Source organism: Drosophila melanogaster, chromosome 2L, assembly GCF_000001215.4.
Source record: "Drosophila melanogaster chromosome 2L".
NCBI lineage: Eukaryota > Metazoa > Arthropoda > Insecta > Diptera > Drosophilidae > Drosophila > Drosophila melanogaster.
In genome coordinates, this window is record NT_033779.5 from 12,398,077 (window position 1) to 12,423,479 (window position 25,403).

The 25,403-nt window shown below is 39.0% G+C and overlaps 2 protein-coding genes across 8 annotated transcripts; one reads left to right on the forward strand and one right to left on the reverse strand.

Moving 5' to 3' along the window:
• The first annotated feature begins 197 nt into the window (after positions 1-197).
• Pkd2 (Polycystic kidney disease 2) lies at positions 198-3,947 on the forward strand. Its single transcript, NM_135717.3, has 9 exons — positions 198-1,066; positions 1,130-1,641; positions 1,710-2,101; positions 2,153-2,384; positions 2,448-2,675; positions 2,739-2,981; positions 3,040-3,287; positions 3,348-3,398; positions 3,452-3,947. Exons 1-9 carry the CDS (start codon positions 307-309, stop codon positions 3,558-3,560), a joined length of 2,775 nt encoding a protein of 924 aa, NP_609561.2. The 5' UTR covers positions 198-306; the 3' UTR covers positions 3,561-3,947.
• A 1,246-nt stretch (positions 3,948-5,193) lies between these two features.
• On the reverse strand, positions 5,194-25,363 carry vir-1 (virus-induced RNA 1). 7 transcript variants are annotated; one of them, NM_001273483.1, is made up of 6 exons: positions 25,258-25,363; positions 23,565-23,753; positions 11,380-11,547; positions 9,474-9,658; positions 9,133-9,390; positions 5,194-6,101 (listed from the first exon to the last, which is right to left on the reverse strand). In NM_001273483.1, the coding sequence occupies exons 2-6, from the start codon at positions 23,626-23,628 to the stop codon at positions 5,505-5,507; spliced, it is 1,272 nt and encodes a 423-aa protein (NP_001260412.1). In that variant the 5' UTR covers positions 23,629-23,753; positions 25,258-25,363; the 3' UTR covers positions 5,194-5,504. The 7 variants fall into 7 exon arrangements, with proteins under 7 accessions (NP_001260412.1, NP_723747.1, NP_723746.1 ...); NM_165011.3 differs by having other exon boundaries at positions 9,109-9,390; positions 25,247-25,363; NM_165010.3 differs by lacking the exon at positions 25,258-25,363 and having other exon boundaries at positions 9,109-9,390; positions 23,565-23,786.
• Between the last annotated feature and the right edge of the window lie 40 nt (positions 25,364-25,403).

The window sequence follows — 25,403 nt, forward strand, 5'->3', positions numbered from 1 at the left end:
TGAATAAATTGATATACGCCACTGTTAATAACATAAATCAACATGAAAGAAAGCTGGTTGTGGAAAGCCGAAGTTTATGGATGCAGTAATTATATACAACAAGAAACTGTTCCTTTGTTCACATATAGAAGAACTTTGTCGTGTTTCTTAACCAGATCCAAGTAAACATTTTTTAAACTTCAAAATGCGTGCCTGTCATCGGGGTCAGCTCGCAGCATTATTCAGTCTGGCTCAAAGCGTGCAACTGGAACGAATATTTTTTTCATCGCAAAACTTGCTTAAAAAAAATAGAAATTTGCATTGAAAATGGCCCAGCAGGGTCAGAGTGGAAGATCCCCAAGTGGTCCGCCCGGACCTCCTCCACCCCGTCCACCAAAAACGCCGCCGGGCGCATCGCCACGTGGAACGCCAACAGCAGACTCGACTCCGGGCGATGTGACTCCGGCTCGAGGACCTCCGCCACCGCCAGCGACCAAACGCGTTTCAATAGGAGTGGGTTCCACGCGTTCTGCCCCACCACCAGCAACTGATCCAACCGGTCCGCCTCCAACTGCCGGAAAACCAGTGAGAGACACCGGTCCATCGACATCGCCTAGGCCAAGTCTTCGGGATCCTGGCCAATCGACTTCTGATAAGCCATCGACTTCTGATAAGCCATCGACTTCTGATAAGCCATCGACATCTGCACGGACAACTGTTCGGGAGCCGGGTCCATCCTCATCTCCCTCTCGTCCCGTTAGCACTCGTGAATCTGGGCGTATAACTTTCCAGGAAGCAGCACCATCGACGTCTGCAAAAGTGGTCAAGCTAGCTGCATCTGAACCTCGACCCGCAAAGCCACCAGAAAAGGAGGGATTTAGCTTGTTTAAAAGGAAGAAGAAATCCGTGGGCTCAAGTACGCCACCTTCACCATCACGTGGGCATAGGGCTCCTTCGATAATCGCGGCTTCAGCCCTGCAAAATAGGGCCAAAACCAATCGCATCCTTTACACAACCGATGAGGAGGTACGCGAAGCCCTCGTCGAGTTCTCTGTGTTCATCATTTTTCTGATTCTAACATCACTGGGTAAGTCGCATACTTTCCTAATTTAGCTTAATTACTATTCTTCTATTCTTACGTATCTCCAAGTTGTTTTGTCCGTTCGGCATACATATATGTTTTATTTCAATGACACGATGAAGAAACTATTTACGAATCGGGAAATGGTAGTGGCTCCTTCGGTCACTGTTGGCTTTGAAAAGCTAATCACTGTGCCGGATTGGTGGGACTATCTAAAATATAACTTTCTTGTAACACTCCACGGCGATTTGACTTTTATGGACGACGCCCAAGCGAATCTCACGTCAATGCCACCTGAGGGTAGTGAGCAGGGTAGTGAGCAGGGTAGTGAGCAGGGTAGTGAGCAATCACCTGAAGAAGTCGTGGGCGAAGCCCCTGAAGAGGCCCCAGAAATGGACAGATTGCAAGAGGATTTTAAATATAATGGAAATCCATACATTGACCTCAGGGGGCACAGGAGAGCTAAGCGACAGAGTGGTGTGGATGGGAACAGCGAGGACGGTAGCGAAGATGTATCTGGCAATTATCTAAAAGATGATTCGGATAGCATTCAGGCCAATATGAGCTTTCATCATCTGGAGGTGAGTTAAGTCGAAAGCATCGAATACTTTGCAATAAGATCTAAATATGGTGTTAAATTTTTGTATAGGGCCGCGTCTTTCTCTATGAAAACCTTCTCTTGGGACCGCCACGTCTCCGGCAGATACGTGTGCGCAAGGAAAGCTGCTACGTAAACGACGCCTTCATCCGTTACTTTAACACCTGCTATGCTGCATATTCCTCTGGAGCGGAGGACCGAAAGCCGATGCACAAGGGTTCACCATTCCGGACGATGCACGATCTGGACTCCACGCCCATCTGGACGGTGCTGGCCTTCTACCGCACCGGAGGATACACAGTGAACTTGGACTACGACAAAGATAGGAACGTAAAGATCATTAACGATCTGAAGGATATTCACTGGCTGGATCGGGGCTCGCGTCTGTGTTTGGTTGAGTTTAATTTGTTTAACGAGAATACGGACATCTTTCAGAGCATTAAGTAAGTTCCAACTGCATTCTCTTTCGTATATTTTAAATTTTGTGTTCGTAGATTAATAGCGGAAATTCCGCCCACGGGCGGTGTTATACCGCAAGCCCATCTGCAAACGGTCAAGATGTATTCCTTTTTTACGGATCGCAGTATGCTCATGACAGTTATCTACATTTTCTGGTATATAATGGTTATCTACTACACCATCTATGAAATCACGGAAATTCGCAAATCTGGAATTAAAATTTACTTCTGTTCGATGCTGAACATTCTCGACTGCGCTATATTACTGGTAAAATCTTGCTCGATTATATTTTCCCAATATTCTTAACCTTTAAAGTTATTACTTTTCAAGGGTTGTTACCTCGCTTTAGTGTACAACATTTGGCACAGTTTTAAAGTGATGTCCCTCACTGCCAGAGCCCATTCAGATGTGACGTACCAAAGTCTGGATGTTCTATGTTTCTGGAATATTATTTATGTCGATATGATGGCCATTCTGGCCTTTCTTGTGTGGATTAAAATATTTAAATTCATCAGCTTCAACAAGACCCTGGTGCAGTTCACAACCACACTGAAAAGGGTTTGTTCCTTAAAAAAAAAGGAATAGTACGTCATTTGTGACATATAAATCTTCTGCTTCTAGTGCTCGAAAGACTTGGCTGGCTTTAGTTTAATGTTTGGTATTGTCTTTCTGGCCTATGCCCAATTGGGACTACTTTTATTTGGCACCAAGCACCCAGACTTCCGTAACTTCATCACCTCGATTTTGACCATGATTCGGATGATTCTTGGCGACTTTCAGTACAACCTCATTGAGCAAGCGAATCGAGTGCTGGGTCCCATTTATTTCCTCACCTACATCCTTCTTGTGTTCTTCATTCTTTTGGTTAGTTTGTCCAGTTAAATCATAAGTTAACGTGACTTTGAGACTTCTACTTACATAGAACATGTTCCTGGCCATTATCATGGAAACCTACAATACGGTGAAGGGTGAGATCACCCAAGGACGCAGTCACTTAGGATCGTACATCTACAGGAAACTGTCGGGCATGCTCTACTGGATCACCCATTGTGGGCGAAAAAGACGCCACCACCCTCAAGCGTCTGAAACCGAGGACAAGGATGCGGAACATGATGTTGGCGCCGCGCACGATGAAACTCACGAAATTCGAAAGAACATGACACCAGCAGAGTAATTACGCCCCATTTTTTTACCATTTCTAGTAAACTATTGAAACTTACTATATTTTAGGCAACAGTACTTTAAGGATATTCCACAAGGAGAAAACCAGGATATGGTTCGGTAAGCATTTGAATTCTTTTCATTTGAACTTTCACCAAGCAGTTTAAATTTAGTCTCAATAACCGTGTGGGCCTCCTTGAGGAAATTCTGGAAAAGTTGATCAACAATATGGATGATATTCTGAAACGCGTCGAGAAAGATTACCATAACAAGAAAAAATAGGAATACCAAATTTTTCTACATACATACATTACTTACCTTTTATAATGATGCACACACATTTCACCTGGCAAACAATCAAATAAGCGAAAATTAATTAACTTCAGCTCCAGCAACCGAGAACTAAAGCAAAACCGACAAAGCCACAAGAACCGAGCGCTAATCTCTGGCAAATCCGTGACTGCTGTGTACCCTTAACCCATTGTTGCCCACGTTCCAACAACTTTGCACCCCCGTTCATTTCAACATTTGCCAACAAGGGCGTGATGAAATTAAAACAAACGAGGAGGCGTCGAGCAGTGTTTTTCGATGAAACCGATCTTCACAACAAAAATGCAAATAGTACTAAATAGAAACAGAACCAATATAAAATATTTAAATATAAAATGTAAAAATATATTATTAATAAAATATAATATATAATATAATATATGCATTTAATTTTTTGTCTTTTCACTTTAATGTAAAGGTTTATTGTTATTTACCGGTATACATACAAATTAATACCTATATATTTATTTTTAAGTGATTTAAAATCACCCTCGAATCTGCGTACTTCACATTGTTTTCAGCTCAAATTTGTTAAGCTCATTTCATACAGTCGTATCCGCATCTATATGCCCGGCATTGTTTCGCTTTTGTAAATACAAATGGAAAAGTTGCAATCATTGCACCGGTCAAAGCAAATACACGCAGATATGAAAGGATGGGATGAAATACCATATTACCATTCAGCAGACAGGTGAAGAGAAGCACTTGAAAGGATCCAAAAGCCCGTCCTATGCAGACATGTATGAAGAATCAGGGATTGGGAGCACAGGAGCCATAATTACTGATATGCTTTTTACTCACACACCGATGGTCTCGAAAACAGTTTACATCCTTTATTCGCCGGATTGTGCTGATGATGATGATGAGGATGCCAACTCTCGTTGTAATGCACAAATATGTCTGCCACTTATGCATTCAATGGGCCTGCTACCCAAACAGTAGACGTCCATCCCAATCGAGATTTAAAAGTAAATTCTGTACAATTTACGCTTCAATTTCGATTCATTCGTGCAATTATTTTCAATAACTACTGACACTTTCAAAGTACAATGGCAAACTATATACCCTTTATTCCTTTTGTTATAAGAATTTTTGTTCAAGAATTGAATTTAATGGAACATTGAGTAAAGAGTGGTAATACCATGATTTGCTATATATTTCAGATACTTTCAGTTCTTTTCCGTATACATGAACAATCGGATAATTTTCCGAGACTATAATTCAGCAATTAATAAGCTCTTCTGACCGGCGATTTTATTTGACAAAAGAATAACAGGCAATTAAGTTAACCATAAGTTGACCACAATTAATTACCCCGATGCATAGTATGGAAAAAATAATTAACTAGTGTTTTTTATTTAATGCAGGCAAAACTAATGAGGCATATAATGCCTATCAAGCATTTTATGCCCGTATTCAATTTAAACCACTGAAAAGCCTGAAAATATGCTGCACTTTTTTTTAAAGCTTTATAAGCTCTGGGCAAAATTGGTCAATCAATTAAATTGCCCCCGGATTGAATCAAGACCCCATCAAGATGGAATAATCTCTTCAGCTAAATTTTTCATATTAATCACGTTCATTTCTATAATAGTCAGTTTTATCAAAGACATCGCATATATTTTATTGCACTTCATTATAAATTAAGCCAATTATCGAAGACTTATTTATATTAATACACTTATTTTTGATTTCTTTTATTTTAACAATAAATAATTTTCAATGTCACCTTGCATACATAATACTCGTTGTCTGTGAAAATAAATAGGATAAATTACGGATGAAATGAGCGCCGATTTCTTTGGATCTCTCAGAGATATCCTCGTTTTATGTTTACAAGCTATTGAGTTAAGACTAAAAGAAAATGCCTAGACTAGTGGGAGAGACTTAGAAACCTCATTTCGCAGGCTCTCCTAAAGAAAGCTTCTCGAACATAGGCATAGTTCTGATTACAGCTGGGTGCACAATGAACTCGGCATCTTCATTGATGGGAAAATTGGGATCTGCGGCAGCCAAATCGTTGACGGCTATATCGTTGGATAGGTCAATGGGCACAAAGTTCTCCTCGATATCGATTTCGTTGTTTAGATCGTTTTCAAAGTCCAAATCATGATCCTGATCCTCATTCCGATCGTGCTCTCGATCCTGATCCTGATCGAATTCGGCCCACTCATCATTGAAGGTTTCGCTCATCACAACAGGAGTTGTAGCCTCGCCGTCTTCATCGTCTGAGGAATCGAATTCTTCACGCTCCTTCTTCTCTTTCCTCTCCAAGTACTCCTTGTCCTCGTGTTCCTGCTCCAAATCTTCCTCATGTCTGATCTCCTCTCGCAGGGGTTCCATCATTTGCTGCAGCTGATCCATGGTGTTCTTTTGCTCTTCCGGTTGAGTTTCCACTATATCCTCACTGATATCGGAAGCTTCGAATTCGGAGTCTATGGGTGCGCTGGTGTGAAGATTTGTTGTATAACTTGTGTTTGTTGGTGTTGTGGACTGTGCATCGATTTGTTGTGAGTTTAGTGGTGCATATGTGTGCGTGTGTGCGAAATAAACAATAATAAAACGTTGAAATTAATGTTTGATGACTTCTTTCCAATCTATTGGGTTAGGAATTGGTTAATTTTTAATTTATCAGCAACATGCAAAATGCAAATAAAGAAATATTTCTTTAAAAATAGTTTTTAATTTAGTTTTTGCAAAACTGTATTTGGCGAATTAAAGTGTATAATTCTTATTTGCGTGAAGACTCACAATGATGGCACCTCTTTACGCGTACTGATCAATTTTTTGACTGAACTGCCGTCAAGTCGAGCTTAGGCTTTTATAACAGAATAGCAATTATGTTAAAGGGAAAGAGAGAAGAATATTAACAGCAGCTTACCGCTTAAGCTATTTCGCAACGAGTGTGAATGAGCACGAAACACAACGATGTTTACAGATACATCTTATCAGTCGTTTTTCTCTCATGCTTAGATATATTTCTCTCTCTTTTTTTTGGCTTCATTCATTATTTTCGTTTATTATTCAACGCTCAATTCGTGAGTCACCTTTCCTGGCTGTTAAATCAGCATTCAAATCATTCCATCTCACACATCTTGTCAATTCTTCGCTCTACACTCGTAGTATTTTCTTAGAAATTCGCATTAATAATGCCTACAACCTTTTACACATTTGTGTATTTTGGTTCGTTGGGATCACCTTATTATATTATATTGCAGATGATTTATTCCAACGGAAGAACTTTGAAAGCGGGGTAGACTGAGAAGAAACTTACTATAGTCTTTATGCAGATTAACGAGAACTGAGTCACGGAGCTTATTTCTTGGGAAATTCTCGAGAATTCAAGCCGATGTTTGAGTAATTACGTTGTAAACGATTATTCTAATTAGTAAGCTATATATGGCAAACTATTTTTGCGCAACCTATGAGTTATTTACAGCTTATTGTTATAGAAATTCGAACTATATATGCACATACAGCTTATTATAATGCTGTAAATTTCTAAAAATACGTAATTATAGATATTATATAATGTTAAAATATTTCACTAATTATTGGGGCATGTGCGAATTTGAAGTAAGCCTTTGGTTCGTTGTCAACGCTTACAAGCTTAAAAGTTATCAGTATATTTCGATATTTGCGATTATAGCACCTTCCTTTTGTAAAAGCTTCAATCGCCAAATTGTTTAACGGCCTTCAACAGTTTTGCAATATTTCAATGCAGCTGTAAAAGTAGTTATGACCGTGCTGCTGCTCCGCTCTCCCAAAAACTCCCTTCAATGTGTATTAATATTTATAACCATGAATATTAAATTCAAATAAACGCATGAGAAGCCAGACCTCTTCACCAAACCCCCTTTCCCCACCGCCCCAAAACACAAACCACAACTTTCAATATCCGCACGAGATGAAATATAAAGTTGAATACACAAAAAATTTAAATGGAAATATAAAAACAAATCGAATGCGTTTCGCAACTTGTGCGAATAGTTTTTATTTTTGCCGACCTGCTGCTTCCGTTGCGGGCATGAAAATGTCACCGCTGGCAATATTTAAATTTAAAATAGCGTATTTAAACGTTGACATGTCACTTACAACTTTAAAGTTGTTAATAATTGCGCTTTACGCAACATTGCAATTTTTTTACGGCCATTTATTAATTTCTCGCTGATTTATGCCGGCACGAAAAAAAGCAGCAAAAAAAATTATCCAACCGGTACTCGTCGATTTCGACACAATAAATTCTCATAAATACAACCCTGCCGACCCGCCCACCAGCCACGCCCTACGGCTACGCCCACCGCGAAACAGTTGCCCACCGCCCAAGACAAGGATTTATGCGAGCGGAGAGCATGACTTTTAATAAAAATTAATTTTTATTATGGACTAAAAGTAATTAATGGACTTGCAACAAAAATGTTAAGAAAAATGGTCGCATGTGATGCATGGACCGCTAAAGAATCGGTTACGGTTATGTATACCCTGGAAGAGGGTATAACGATTTATGTCCAAAGTTTGCAACGCAGCAAAGGTTCAATAGCCAAATGGATATAGCGTTGTCCGAATTTCCGCCTGTCCGTCCGTCCGTTTCTACGCGAACTAACTTTTCACTGCACTAGTAAAACTATCTTCATAAAAAAGCCTTTATTCTATTACAGAATGTATATAAACTCTTAAAAAATCACAGCTAAAGCCTAACTTATTGTGCATTAACATTGTCATGATTCAATTCCAGCTGTCAGTTACAAAATAAAGATATATATTTCCCTCTCATCACATTAACCTTTTTACTTGTCTACAAATTTGCATAATATTTTGTTACATCTATTTTTTTTTTTAATAATGTGGCCACAAACTATAATTTGTTTGCATTATTAATTTGGATGCATGTCATAAAAAAGGTCTCGAATTACTCACAAGTCCAATGAACCAATATGCATATTACATAACTGCAAAATCGTTATCAGATAGGAAGAAAAAACCATCTAATTGTACAATTAAACATTTTGTCGGGTTAATAAAATATTTACGATTGCGGTTTGAACAGATTATTGGCCTGACAAATTAGCAAAACTTAATTATAGAGTAAACGGAACTAAAAAAAAAACACTGCATTACAAATAAATAGCATAGAAAACAAATGAAAGCTTTAAACAAACAGAAGTGAATAAAATATAAAAGCATACCACAACCAAACCAAATCCTCAATAATGTGTTATTTCAGTTGCCTTATTTGGAGATATAATATTTAGTACAATAAAATAAACGCAGGCAATTTCAATAGTAGATATATACAATGTGTACTGCTTAGTTTTATGGAAAACTTTATTTAAAAAAAGAATAGAAATATGTATATAGGTATATTACAAGTTATAGAAAGATCTCAATATACAATTCGTTTTTTTTTTTTTATTGGTTAGTAGAGCGCTTGCCAAGCATTTCCAGGTTAAATGTCTTTCAAAGGATATATGTTTTTTCTTTGTCGTAAATAAGTTTATACCTTGGGCTCATCAATGTCGCGCACCTCGTTATCCTGTGGCTGCTTCTCCAGCGGCTCGCGGCGATCATCGTCGTCCTCCTCGTCGAACTCCTCGAACTTCTTGGGCGGGGCGGAGGTGCTGGGCTCCAACGCCGGCTGGAAGTCACCTCCACTGGTGTGCACTCCCTGGGCCACCTCCTCGCCGCTCTCCAAAGGACGCACATTCACCAAGCGGACCTTAAAGACGCTGTTGCTATCACCATACACAGTCTCGTTGATCTCAACCTTATGGCCATTGACAACCTGTTGGTGAATTGTATTAGTTATGACTCTTAGACAAATCCGTTAGACTATTTCATTCGCATTGCAGTTTGATAGTTTCCTACCTTAATGGTGGAAGTGGTGTTGGCGTTCTTCGAGTCCAGCGGAATCAGAGGACGCACTCCAAATGGAAAGCCTGCTCCGCTGCCATCACTAGAATCATCAGAGTCGCCAGTCGGAGAAGCGCCCTCCTCACCGGAATCCCTGCCAATTACAGGCCACAAACGGGTGCGCAGACGGCGGAAGAGATCTTTAGAAAATATTTAATTAAACATTAAATTATCATAATATCTCATCCTTAAAAAAAATTGCATATTTTGTCTAACATTTTTAAAGATTATTTTCAATTGATTTAATCTAAGAAGCAACGCAACGCACTGCTAAAACTAAAGAAATTCAAACATCCGGTGGGAAACAGAGCAGGTGTTTCTGGTCTAGACTGGCTCATGGAATTTCCCTTGAGTCTCTATCTATATTTCAATCCTTGAGCAGGGAGAGACATTCCGTTGTCGTCCCAGCCTGCTGCTAATGTATTTTTCAGTTTGAAAATCCCTAATCCGTAAACGCACTAAAAAGCGTTTTCTGTGTCGCCGGCGTCTCTGTCATTTTCTTGTCTGCACTTTTGTAATTCTCAACCCCTGGCTGCAACCCCTCCCTGTTCTGGTCTATAAGTCTATCTTCTCCTCGGCTCTTTGGCCTTTTTCAGTAGCTTTTTTTTTGTCGTCTTCAACCTTGCCATAAATTCTTGACCGCATTGTTTGCACGACTTTGTTTTGGCCCGGTTGCTGATTGCCGTTTGTCGACAAATTCATTTGCTTGCTGCATTTTAATGCGTTTAAATAGCTGCGTGAAATAGTTTACGGCACTGAATAAGCTCTTCGCCTCAAAAATTCGAGATTCTGGACTACTTGAAAGATTACAAGACACACTTTAAAGCTTATATCTTATAACTTTCGCACATTTTTCGTTTTTCAGTTCTAAGAAATCGATCCTGGTGTTTCAAAAATAATTCGCTGACAAGAAACTTTGCTGGCCACCGCAACGTTCAACTTTCCATTTGTCTATATGCCATTTTCTACGCTTCGTTATCATTGACCTGCAATCTTCAATTTCCCAAACCAAAAAATAAGACAACAAAGAACATAACAACTTTTATGCATGTACAATGCCCAAGGCTTTTGGAAGTTTTTATCCTACCCCTCGACCTCGAGCGTATTAGGAGAAGATTTATGAAGTTTCAGCTTCATCGTCGTCATCTGCGACGTCTTACGGTCTCAGTTAAGCACAAACTGGCAAGAAGAGGCGCAAAACTTTTCACTTTTAATGGTCAACAGACTTGTTTGACCTACTCGACGCCACTCTCTTGGGTCCACCATAAATATAGAAATAAATACAAGAGCATAAATAAACTTTGTCTGGCTACAAGAACTTGACATAATATTTTGATAAATTGTTTTTCATTTCACTTCCATGACATGGAGTGGGAAATAGGCAGAAAACGAGATGGCTAAGTTAGAAAGTCTCCAAAGAACATTGGCTAATTGGCTTGGCCCTGGGGATGTGCTTTTAAGCCATGGCCAACAATAATAAACATTTAAGTCAACCGCTCTTCTACTCTGTTTACCTACACAAAATAGAATTAAAAACACGATTTTTTGGCAGCATGATGAATAATTAAGTTAGAAATAGTATTAAATCGTGGTATTGTTGTTGTTACAAAGTTTTCCTCAAAACCGAAATGCTCTGCTCACCCGCGACAATAATACGTATACGTAATATGTCAAACGTTCGCTCATCGTTAAGCAGAATAATAATGACGACATTAAATGCATGCGAGGCAATTGTAATTGCATGTTGCATGCAGTTTTTAAGGCCACATTAAAATAATGTTTAATTAAAATATCATTATAAATGCTCAAGCCGATTAAGCGCCTCATCACGCATACGCCACGTGTGCTGCACTGTACTCACCATCGAAGGAGTCGAAGATGCCCACATTGAAGCTCGAAGGATTCGGCTGAAGGAAGGGATAACCAGAGCCGGTATCGATGACGCCGCGGAAGTTATGGAAATCCGATTCGGGCTGAGGGCGTGATGGTACTTTAATCACTTCCGCATCGTCCTGTGGATCGTTGCGCGCTGAAATGCAAAGACAGAAAAAGTTATTTCAGTAGAAATTAAGCACTGTTAGTCATCATTAAGAGCCAAATTGGCCGTCGAAAATTGGATTGAATTAGCCAAATCAGCGGTTAAAAGAACCCTTTTGCGTGCCTCATTAACGCTGATTACGCAATCTTTGCTTTGCATAATTTTTTCCATCTATCCTTTGCTTGAAGGTCTCTCACTGATTATGCAAGTCCTTTTTACACTCGACCCTTCCTGATTACTGGAATTTTATTTATTCTTTGGAAAATTTAAGACATCAGCTCTTCAGCGTGACTTCAAACCCGGTGCTCGCTACTTCAAAAACTGGGCCAAGGCATTATCTGAGAGCCCCTAAATAACGAGTCCTTCGCCAGGATTTCGCAGTTAGCGCAGTGCAGTCAGGTTGCAGGCGCAGATAAATTCACCCATCCTCCTTGCCGCCAACGCTCAATCTTTTTACCCCTCAATCTTTAGTCCTGGCATGTTGCACTTCATAAATCTCAACAGCTGACACTGACAGCGACAACAGGCAAAACAACGCAACACACAACATACAGTCATACAATCATACAACAAGTGTCCAGGGGTAGCACGAATAACACAAATCAGGAGTGAAGATGGGATGATGACCAGGACGGTACTCAGTACCACCAAAATCTGTTAGCACGAAAATATATATGCATTACTAAAAAATATATTACATTATATTTAATATTGATTTTTTCAAATTATTTGAGCTTATTTAAAGCAGCCACTTTGCGATTCCTGCATACCCCGGCGCATCGGACACTTTGAGCCAAAATAACGACATTAAAAATAAGTCAAGCCCAGTTGACTCTGCTCGACTCATCTCGGGGCAACTCGTTTCGCCTCCAGTTGGAGTGAAATGTGAAAATGTGAAATATGAAAAGCTTTATGTGCTGCGTGAAATTGCTTACGCAGAAGGCGAACGTATGTGACCCCAAGGGTTCATGGGGGTATGCATGATATGATGTCTGATTCAGGGGTGCACAAAACAAATGCACTTTTGCGGCTCCCTTTTTACATTCGCTTTTTAAGCCGATTTATGAGAAATATACACGACGATGTCCGCAATATGTTTGGGTTTTTTCTTCTGAAAAAAAAAATGTCACCATCCCCCCGCGTAGCCCCTTAAGTCCCAACCCAGCTCGAACACAAAGTGGAGCAATTGAAGAAACAAAAACAAAGACCCCAAATGTGGGCCAGAGGCGCCAAGTGAAAGAGGGCAGATTGGCAGACGTGAATGTCATTTACAAGTGCAAATATTTACCTTTGGTGTTGCATATGAAAGTGGGCTACCTGCTGGCAAATATGCACCATGGATATATTTGTTGGTATACAATACATAAATGCACAGCTCACATCGCCAATATAAAGATTTCTCTTTAGGTATTCGCATGGTTACAGGTCTTTAAATACACATAAATGCACAAGTTAATAACAAAAAATATTAAATAAAACTGTCCTGATGCTTAAGTCTAAATTTAAGGTGTACAAAACAAAAGATAACCCCATCCGTTCGTCAGGCCAAGCCCTAATTTCTTTTTAAAGGTAATTAATCATGCGAAACGTGGTGCACACAGGAAATATGAAAACATCTAACATGGCAGTTTCATTAATTTTCCAATAATTAAGCCCAGACAGGGGACTACCGCTTTTCTCCCGACTTTTCGCATTATAACCGCCTCTGCCTCTGCTGAATTATGGAATTAATAAAGCCAGTTGGCAGATTTTTGGGAAAGCCAAAAAGGACTGTGGAAATTTCTGCAATGCGCTGCGCTTTTGTTCTAAACACAACGAGCGTTTTTGTAGCTAATTATGTAAGGTTAACAAGCGGCGGGCGTGGCACTCGTATATATTTTCATTTTTCCTTTTTTTTTTTGTATTTTTGGGGCAGAGGGCTTTCCAGTTTTGTTGCCTTCCTGGGAGGCCAAAATAAAATCCCTGACAATCGCTTGGCCTGCGTTTTATGGCGCTAATTGGCCAAGGGGCAGCAGTGGGAGTGGCTGGCTGGCTGGCTGGCTGCGTCAATTAATTAACATAATTGTACAATTTTGCATAATTTAGTGAGCAGCAATGATGATTTTGTGCACCGGACTTCTTTGCCTTGGCTCTTGGAATATTCGGGCTCAGTGGGCTAAAGTTGGTTCTTTGAGAAGGTGAGTTTAAGCAGGAGTTTAAAATTCTAACGAATTCATATTTAAATTCCCAGATTTTATTCTGATAATATACCCAGAAAAGTCATGACTTTTATAAAGTCAAATTGATTCAACAGACATTATATTTGTATGTTTAGCGCTTAACAAATTTAATTCCCTGCAAAGCAAATAACATTTTTCAAAATATCTACAGATAGGCAGAGCAATTGGTTGGTGGTCATTATTAAAGACAATATTCCACATTATTTGTTTTATAAAATGACATTTTATCTCTCCGACAAAGTCATCGAGACATAATTAAAAGACACGTTGCGAAATATGAGAATTTGATCGAACTAGACAATGTGATTTTGACTAGAAATAAATACGTAAAGATAATTGCCAACTGCCATGGTTATTTCTTCGTTGCCTGTGCAAAATTGTTGCAAATATCAAAAGCTCTTCGAATTTCCTCACTTGCAGCGCCAAAAATGGTAATTAAACTGCTAGCAAAATGCATCGGGTTGGCTTTCCATTGGCGTTTCTATTGCATTTTCGTATCCGGGGGATGAGACACCGAACTGGCCATCAAATTTATATTGCGTCTGTCCAGGATAACATAGATGAGTGGCCCCAGTATGGTTTTGGCCAACATACAAAATTGCAATTCGCTTTTTGGCCATCATCGATGCGTGCGTTTTCAATTACTTTGACGATCAAATTGTTGATGAAATATGTGTAATACTCGCTCGTCTATTGCCGAGACAAGCTTACCACTCTTTCACTATTCATTTGCCATTTTCCGGCTTTCCCATTCGAAATTGCAAATTCAATTCGCAAAAAATTGCATTTCCCTCGGCTGTGGTAAAAGTTTTCTAATTAATAGAAAGAGTAGCGAATAAAATGCGGAAAAAATAATGATACTGAAAGTAAACAACAACAACTTTTCAACTCTTTCTGCAGGGCATTCTCATTAAGGGCTTGGACTCCCCCTCATTCCGCTCAACTCATCCCTTTCGGCCATCTATCAATTATTTTACCATTTTAACGCTTACAAATCAATTAAAGTTTTCCAGCGAATTTTTGCCACGATTTTGTTGCTCCTTTTTGCAGTTGCACACAATTAATGAATTTTTAATAGCTGCACTTCGGTTAATGTGAAAAGTTTTCCCCTAATGCCGCTGGTGGGTAGGGGTTGTGGGGGGACTTAGGCTTGTTGTAACTATGATTGTAGTTGCAAAAAGTTAGTTAACTATGTAAATCTTTGGAAGATCTTCTTTTTTTCCCAGCCACGTTACAAGTTATTACTAAAAGCGAAAAGGTACAAGAAAGAAGCATAATGGTCATCAGCGGGGAACAAAAGTAAGTAAAGCTTATAAGAAAAAAATAAATTATTTTTTTATAATTATATACAGAAATCAATTTGAATCTGAAAAGAAAACAAACAAGCTTCTGTATTTAAATGAACCAAAAAATTGAAAGTGCACCCAATTAATCTTTGGTTTTCGCTTTTAAAATCACCTATCCGGCCGTAATCCATTAGCCTAATCCCATCACAGATTAGACTCCAGCCACCCAAATTTGGGCGCATTTCCAGCTGTCAAAGAGGCGCCATCAACGCCTTTGCGTCCAGAGTCCAAAACCCGAACCCAAACTCAAATCCAGGGAGAACACTTGGGCTCCATCCGCTTGAAGTGTGCGGAAAGGATGTCGGGATTCCGCCTGCTGGCAAACTCGATTGTATGCAATTTGGGTTAAAATGATTTCAAATCAGTTGAAAACCACTGACCAGAGACAGTCCGAGGCCTGTCGAAGCCAAGGCAAATGGGAATGGCCAACAATGGGCGGGTAGGGGGTTTGGATGGGGCGGTACATGTGGCTGGGAGTGGGCGTGGCCCGAGTGCAGACTTGTGTCACGTTCAAGAACTCTAAACAGGGGGAAAATTAGTTTGATGCGCCAGCACACCGACGCATATCTACGACACTTGAGGTCCTGAAGAGAGGGGTTCATGGGGCAAATGTCAACAGCAGTCGAGGCGAAAGTGAAATCAAAGCCAGCTTTTGAGTTAGCCACCCGAATGCCCAATGCCCCACCCCCACGCCCACGCTCAACTCCCTTCATCCGCCCATCGCCACCCACTGACAGCGCCAATCGAGTGAAAGTGCAGATGGAAGCTTAGTTGCTGTCATTCTCCAAGTGAAATGCCTTTCAATTGACCTGCGTGATTGTGTGTTCTGCTATTTTGCTAGCACGCATTTATCGATCACATGGAGAAATTCTTATATAATTCCATAAGGATTTATAGAATTGGAATATTTGCTTAGCATCTATGATTTCAGAAAATTCCATTTAAGGTTTAAATAATCGTAATATTTTTGGCAAGTAGACTTCCCTCCAATTTTGTTCAGTGCACATCACACGCACATGCTATCATCTCCTTCCAATCACAGTGCTGTTCGGCAAAAAGAAGCAAAAGTTTAACAAATGATGGACGTGCAGAACCCCAACTCAAAGTGCGCATATCGCTTTGGTTGGAGCTTTGGAAAAACGAAATCGAAATTAGTTTAACGTCTGAATCCCTGGCTAACCGTTCTAAATCCCCCCCCCCCCTTACCACCGGGCCAACCCCTTTTTTGGGGGGCGGCTGTCTGTCTGCTTGCTATCAATTCTAATTACAAATGTCAACAATGATTTTTCGGCCATCCCCTGGATGTGCGAGATGTGTGATGACGTTAGCTTTGAGAGTGGGGCCCTGGCACCCACTGCTGACCAAATCGAAGGGGTTGAGTGAGCGGGCTTGGAGCCACTGGGTGCCTTGATTAATGTGACGCGTTGCAACAACAGCTGGGGCCACACGCGGGTCTCGTTTCACGGTTGTCTCCATTCAGCTGCCCACTCTTTGGGTCTCAGATACACTCGAAGATGGTTTTAAGGTATCTAGATCACGCTATTAGAAGTTCTAATCAAAAAGGAAAGTGAGCAATTGCATTGAAATACAAATAAGCACTTTATATAAGAAGTTTTTGTGTGTCAAAGAGTTAAGAGGTACTATATAAACGAATCTTAATATATTTATTTATTTTTGCACTATTTTTTTGAGTGTATGATTCAGAGTGTAGCGGATGCGCTGTCTATTAGGGGATGCGGTGCAGTTCTAGTTATCTGCATGGTTATTTCCCCCTGTCTACAATTGATTGGCAGTCGCGTTGAGTGGCGACTCCATATGAGGCAGTGATAAGTTGGGGAGCAGCCAGTGAAGGAAGAATGGGTTGTGACAGATTCGAGTTATATGGCTGCATGGAGGCTTCAATGGCCTGGATGTCCTGTGGAAAAATGGCTAGACTGGGCATGTTAATGACTTGAGCGCAGATAACAAATGCGATTTAGTTCCGAATTACAGAACAAATTTTGGGGATTACATTTGTTGAGGATATACCAGTTATTTACAATTTATCCAACACTTGTAGAAGGTAAGTAATTTAAGTTCTTTGATCAAAGTAAACCACTTTTGAAGTGAATTCTCATAATCATTCATAAACAATCCCCTCATTTGGCGCACAATACAGCCTCATTAACCAAACAAACAAATAACTTGGCTATTGAATCTTTCAACAACCCCATTTCTTGGGCTCCATAATAAGAGTGCCATAAAATCACGATTTGCATGACAAACCCATTTTTACGTGCCCACAAGTTGGCAGTAAGGAAGCCGGCAGAGAACCGCTAACCAAAACAAAACGAAATAAATATAAAATCAAATTTAATTCAATTAATTTTGGGTCGCTAGGTCAGCCCGCAAGGTCTACACCCCCAATTTCCACCCACCCCCACCGCCAACTTATCCCACAACTCAAGTCAGGTGCTCCGTTCATTTTTCATTTCTCACTCCAATTCATTTGCATTTTGCCGAAACATAAACAAAACGCGAGTTGAGCCTAAAACCAAACAGGAGAAAAAACTCAGGGAGTGCTACTGAGAGAAGTACACAGCGAGAAATATATTGTTAAAATCTTAATTAAGAAAAGTTAAAAATGTAACTTATACGTGATTAAGAAACTTATTTAGCCGTACGATTATTAAAAATAAATTCAAAATAAATTCTACTCGTTTTGTTTACAATAGTTGAATGTTAAAAAGTTGTAATCAAGCAAACTAAAGTAAAACTCGCATTAACATAACGCATTAGCCTATTGGGCTAAATGCTAATACTATACGTAATCATCTAAAATAAAATGAAAAAAATAAACTATATTGTTGCTACATAGTACAGAGTAGTTTTTCTTAACCACTTTCTAAAAATAGCATTTAGATTTCACAATTTCTCTCTGTGCAATCAATCCATCTCTCTCTTTCCCTCGGGAATTTTCTCCCGATCCCGAAATGTGACAATCGTGTCACGTACTCAATGTTCTGGAAGATTGAACGTTACGTTTGTCGCGTTTAAAATGAGTTTTTTCATCTGAATTTGATTTTGATTGTTTGGTCCCGGACACGAAGAGCCCCGCCCCTTTCCCCAACACCCCAATTGCCAATTGTTGTTGTCATATCGTCGCCACATGCAACAATTTTATTGTGGAAAGCAGCAAAGCTGAAATGAAATGGCCAAAAAGTAAAATTGTTTAATTTTAGGCTTTCCCCGGCCATTGTCTCCCTCAGCCTTCATTATTTCTGTTGGATCCCCAGAATCATTTTTGCCGCCGAGTACGTGCAGAAAATTTATAAAGAATGAAAAAGATTTGATTTCTGTGCTTGATTTGTAAATGCTTTTGCCTTCCGAGGGGTGAAGGGGGAGGGAAAAGGGGCAGGGGATTGCGGCAGGTGGTGCAATTGTTAATGATTTGTGTGCCGGAGTTTGGACTGATTGAGTAGGAGTTTCACTCCGAAGGCTTTCACTTTAAATTCGGCATCGAATGGCAATCGATTGAACAGAACACTATGCTCCAAAATCAGTACCTACTTTAATAGGATTATATAAGCAAAAGTTACTAAGTATAATATATCCACTCTAAATTCAAATAAAATAAACTGTATATTAGCCAAAAATAATTTTTTCAAATTTATATACTAAATATTTTAGTTTAGTCCTATATGGTATCTGTAATAATAAGATAGTTTTAATATTCTATGTACCCCCATATCACTCAAAAGGATCAAAAAACTAAGCAACTTGGTGTAATGTCTTCTGAGAATCTGAAGTAAGCTTCAATTGATATGCTCGAATAACTTCGAAACCATTCCACAAAAGCCTCAATTTGGCATCCATCCAAATGATTTCTCGGTTTCTTGGCCAGATACGAGTATGCAAAATTTTCATAAATTCCACTGGCAGCAATGGATTTGTGGGTGCAGCCCCTGAACATGATTTACGATTACTAAACTACTTAATGTTAATCAATTGTGCAGCAGATTCAGGGGACTCAGAACGATGATGAGCACAATTTGTTGGACAGATAATTGCTGCCGACACTTTCTGCAATCATTGCAAATGTTGCATGGTTGCAATGTTGCATGTGAATGCCAAATCAAATCGAAAGGATAAATGATGGAGAACTTCGATGGCGATGGCATGGGCGCTATGAAATTTGAGGTTCGCATATTTTTGGGGTGCCTGCAAAAACCGCAAATTGCTATTAACGAAAATCTAATCATAACCGGAAATTAATTTGACAGGAATCTCATTAAATTCACAGCCATGCCAAAAGGACACACATATGGTAGCAGCTGCTGACGGGTCTGTGAATCCGATCCCGTTCCCACTGCCAATCCACAGCACCCACCCCCCCCCCCCTGGCCTTGCTATATGCATGCAATCCTAATTCACCATCCGCAAATCCCCTTTCGCAAATCGTTTAAAGCTGCATTGCGTTGACATTGCAACTGCCTGCCGAGTATTTGAGTAATGTGCGGGATTTCATTATAATATACAATTATTCCTGTACATCACGATGTTTACACTCGGGCCTAACTCGTGAATTCGTAGATTTCAGGATCTCCTTTATAATTAGGAAAACTTATACCTTCAAGCGTGATAAGTGATCTTAAGATCTTTTATTGATAAAACCGAATGCAGCTAATTAGATTTTGAATTGATTTCAAGATTACTGACACTCCGCTCCGCATAACCTTCTTGGTGCGATTGCTCCTAACTCGTGAATTCGTAGATTTCAGGATCTCCTTTATAATTAGGAAAACTTATACCTTCAAGCGTGATAAGTGATCTTAAGATCTTTTATTGATAAAACCGAATGCAGCTAATTAGATTTTGAATTGATTTCAAGATTACTGACACTCCGCTCCGCATAACCTTCTTGGTGCGATTGCTCCGTGTTAATTCCCCCCAGTTTGTGCTGACTATGAGCAACTGCCTCTGCTTCTCCGGCGACTGCCTTCTGTAATTTATTTCTGATTTCGGGTTTGCGCCATGCGTGGCTGAGCATTAGAGGCGCTTGCACATTTTGCCAGCACATAAATTAACATAAAGAGGCGGCAAACTGCGAGGTGAAAGGGGCCTGGGGGCGTGGCAGAGTGGGTTAGTGGGGGGGGGGGTTATAACCCTCCAGGGAGGCCCTGCGGCGATTACGTGACATTGAACCAGAGCCAAAGTGGCTGATTCTGATGGTTTCTAGTCTGCCGTTGCAGTAGTTCTCAATCACAGACGACGAGAGTTCGAGTCACCGTCTAATTGGACAGGGACGCGGACGAAAGGGGTAGGGGGGGGGGGGCTGCACTTAATCCCTTCGTGACATCTGACAATTGCAATTTAGCCGGCGATCCATTGAGAGTCCAGAGTCTCTGGCCAGTCGGCTGATCTATTGTCTCACGGTCGTGTTGTTGGCATTTCATTGTTGATTAGGCAAATACTTACAAAGCAGCAACAAAAAAATGCTTAATTAAACTATTCGTTTGTTTTTACAACTGCCCAATGATGACTCATGTTTGCCGTAAGCTTCTAGTTTCTATACACTTGTTGAGATGAGAAATGCGCAGATTCAAATGAATATAATGCATTTTTAATGTACGCTACCTGGCTAGTTTGGAATATAAAGTATTATTCATAAGCCGCTTTAAACTTTGTAAATATTCGCCTCATTTTCGAACGCGAATTTCATTTCGTTCAGCTGGCTTACAATTACCAAAGCCAGGAAAACAAACACATTCTCGTGTACTTTTTCACCCATTAAAAATAGCAATCACGATACAACGATAAAGTTTTCGTCTAAAATTGTATGGGTTTCAATTGAAAGTGATTAATCATTGGACTGCAAACTAAACACTTGTTGCGCTAAAAAAAATAACAAGTTTCACTGCCTCTTAAAATTGCAGCATCTTTTGAAATTCATATAGAGCCAACTAAAGTTATCACTTCCTTTGAATTTAATTTAATTGTTTAATTTAACACAAGCCAATAGACGTTGCGGTAAAACCTAAAAACCCAACAAAAAGTGCCAAGCTGTTGATTTCATTTTCTACGAATTAATGTAAAGCCAAAGTGACAAGGCCAATAATAAAACTCCTTGGCACAATAAACGAATTACATTTGCCAGCTCAAATTCCAAAAACAAAACAAAAAAATGAGGAAACATTTTATTTTAATTTATATGTAGCCAGTCGGCGTTGTTGTTTTCAATTCAATTTACAATTCATATGAACAAAGTTCAATTTATTTGTTTTCTTTTACCGCAAAAGTCCAAAATTCCAAGGCAATAGGTTAAGTCACTTTAAATTAAAACCCCAAAATGTACGCATTTTATTTAGTTCGCAAAAGTGTTTTCTACTTAAATGATTTGTTCATTCAATTGGCTTTGTTTTCAATGCTTTAATTTAATATGCATTTTCTGACTTGGCTGTTAAATTCGCAAATTAAGCAGTCGGCTTAGATTTCTAGGAAGAACAGATAAAACTTTAAATGTATCTGTGTTATCAACGTTTAGTTTAGTTTTAATTGAATTGTCAATTAGATAGTGTTCTTACATATTCAGAAATAAGACTTGAATTAATCTTCAATTAAATGACCACCAATTTTTCATAACCAGCTTATTGCCCCATAAAAAAACTGTGAGTATTTCCACTTCATAACAATTGCAACTGATTTAGGCCAGACACAAAATGTTAATTATCTCACTATATATCATACAATTTAACCAAAACATTTGTATGGGCTCGAAAATTAACTTCAATTTGCATAACAAAATATCCGTCTAAATTAAACAAATTGCCCGTCTATTCAGCGGCAAATGCCAACAATGAAAAATACATGTAATAATTCACCAATAATTTTCATAATTGTTTTGAGTTTTATTACTCCACACATAGTTCCACGTACGAGCAGCAGAAATTCGAAAAAGGAAAAAAAAAAGTGATTTATGTGAACATGCAATTGCAATTTGTTCTGGGGCAGAGAAAGACATTCCCTGGAAAAAGTTCTTAAAAGCGAATTATGGCCACAATTAACCCAATTCTTTTGGCCATGGGACACTGACATGAAGCGATCTCATAAAAAACCAAATTAAGAAAAATAAGAAAACAAAACAAGCGAAGAAAAGTGCTCAAGAATTTCACTTGCAATCAGCCAGAGAAATTGGGATGACTTGAGTGTATAATATGACAGTTCATTCAACCGATTCCGAGTTTGTTGAAGAATGTAACAATATTAATTTAAATTTGAAATATATAATCCAGAATAGATTAGCCTGCAGATAAATCCAGTATATCCACAATTATCGTGATTTAATTGGTTACGTAAATTATTTTAATTGGATATGATTCTATTCTCAGCATGTTCAGATCGCAAATCATTAATAATTAAATAGAGAAAACAAATGTTTAAACAGTACTAATCTGACTTATATGCACAGTAGTTAGAGTAGCTACTATGTGTATTTTGAAATATGTAATAAAAAACATTGTCTCATCAATTTACGAAATATTTCATTGCAATTTCAAGCACTCATTGCTAAGATGATTCTCAAGCAAGATTTGCCGAAAAATTGTGATTCACGAGTGTTGCATAAAATTTGTATATTCCTGGCAAATGATTTGGACAGCAACGAATTTGACAACTTCAAGTGGCTGTGGCAGCTGCCAACCCGCTGCCACGCCCACTCCCACCATTCCGCCCATCTGTGGGGGTATCTGCGATTCGCTGGCAGCTTCTTCAGCAATTTATGCATTCAAGTGGCAGCCAAAGGCAGCGAACAGCAAACGCTGATGATGACAATAAAGGACGCTGGATCTGCGATGCTGCGCCGAGCATTCCTGATATTTTGCCATTTGTAGTTACTTGTGTTGTATCTGTAAGATGCATTTGGCTGATTGTCAAGTGCCACGCTTTGTTATCAGCATGCTGACATCATTATCCGGCAAAGGCAGCGACTTTAAACTTTAATCTGCTGCAGAGTGGAATTAAAACATTTTTTCATATCCAACAGATTGTATTTACTAATAATTACGTATTATATGCATAATAATTTATTTATATTGCTCCAAGTCACAATTACATCGAGGTAATCTTTAAGATTCTACCAGAATATTCCAGATCAAGAAGGTATAAGAGGAACGTACTACGTAGAAGAGTGCAAATCAGAATTCCCGGTGCTTATCAATTTTCTTTGTTTTTAAAGTCAAAAGGTTGACTGTGTTTTTTAATAACTAATTATGTGCACATAAAAATGAGAAAGTAAAGAGAAGGAAAACAAATATGTATGTTGCATATGTGTACAAATTGCATATTAGTTAGTTCCGTTATACGTATTACTTAGGGCAAGTTAACATTTAGTTTTCAAGTATTAATCATTTAAATGTTAATTTATGAAGTGCATCATGATTGGATTGCTTTTAAGCCTTTCACTTACCTGGCAATGTGAAAACGCCGCTAAGGGCTAGCACGGTCATCAGCAAACCGAACAAGAGCTTCATTTTTGTTTGGTTTTTTTTTTTTCACAAGCTTATAATTTGTTTAATTTGTATAGTTTATTTAGGGCTGAAAGCTTTGATGCGTTGATGTGGACCGGCAACCGGATTCGATTCTGTTCAGTTTTGTTCTGTGCGGAAAGACAAACAATCGTCAAATGCGCTTAAATGATTTGAGGAAGCGGCAAATAAACGGCGGCCGGCTGAGTGAGTGAGCGAGTGAGAAACCGAGTGAGTGACTAGCTGACCGCTCTCTTGCTCTCCCTCTCACTCAATTAGCCGCTGGGCTTATAAATATTCCAAATGGCAGGCGGCAAGTGTTGTGGGAAGAGCGCTACACTGTGCCCGTCAACTGGGTACAATATTTGGGGACTCCACTGTGTACAGAATGCAGCGTATTAGTAATGTTCTTAGGCACATTTAAGTTAACTTTTATTTTCGTTACACCTTTTTGTTTCCGTTATAGCTTACTGGTTCATTAACTATTGTATCTACTACTATAAAAAATATAATATAATATAACTTTATCTTTATAATTATATATATATAAAAGCAGTTCTAAAAGGGCATTTGCTACTAATATTTTAAAATTTCGATTAAAAGGGTGTTTGAAAGTCGCCGTTGCTCATTGAACCTTTTGTAAATTTAGTTGTGTTTTCAATTTACTTAATCAGTTTTTGTCTATGCTTCGTTAGCTGCACGCGGGCTTCTCTATTCCACTATATTTGTATTTCAGACTTTAAATGTGTCCCTGTCACAGTTGCTGAATGTTTCAGTCGCCCCATTCGTATTTCAATTCCACTTCGATTGCATTGTATGGAACTATGTCTATTCAACGGCTGCTCGAATCACCTGTTAAATGCGCTTGGTGTTTAGTTCAAGGTTGTTGTTTCTGTAAACAAAAGCATCATTTGCTTATTTCCCTAATGGGCAGCTATTGAGAATTTTCTTCCAAGGAAATGAAAACGGAGCTAAAGACTATTCTCAGTAATTAAATGGTTATGATAGAGTGCTTCTTTTTAATTCCATCGATAAAGTAGTCACGCCTTGATTGAGCCGGGTTTAATCACGATTTTACTAACGAATATGCCAAAGATCGGCAATTTATTGGAAATCTTTAGTTAATCCGATTATGAATGATCTTTTTGACCCGAGAGAACTTACGATATAACACCCAATTACAGTTCTGATAAATATAAAAAGCCGTAAAGAATTTGTATAATTATACACTGATTTAAATCTAGAATGTATTATAATCTCAAAATGAACTGGAATTTTTGCACATCAGAAAATTATTTAAATATCTTGCCCGACAGTAAATTTTTCAAGGTCTTCAAAATTAGCAACTATAAACTTTAAATAGCATTTTTAATGTCTGATAGTTTTAGAAAGCTATTGTTTATGTTGGGCTCAGCATAAAAGTGAGCACAAGTAAATATTTCGCAAACAGCTGCGTGAAGTAAATTAGGCATCCAAATTATTGCCCAGACAGCCTAAACAAGCTGCAAATTGTTTGTTTGTAAACATTTTTGTCAGCGCCGAAGCGGAAATTGTTCACGCACACAATTTCATTCACATACACATGCCGACAACCGCGAATTTGCATAAATTTTATTATTGTTACCGGTGTCATACAGTTATTTCTGTGGATCGCTTGAATCACTCGATTTCGAAAGATCGGAGAAGAACGCGCGATCTTCAACGTGCGTTGGCTTTAATGAAACGTTTCGGACTAAACGGTTGCGTACGATTTTGGCTTCATTTATACCAGCTCACGTCGT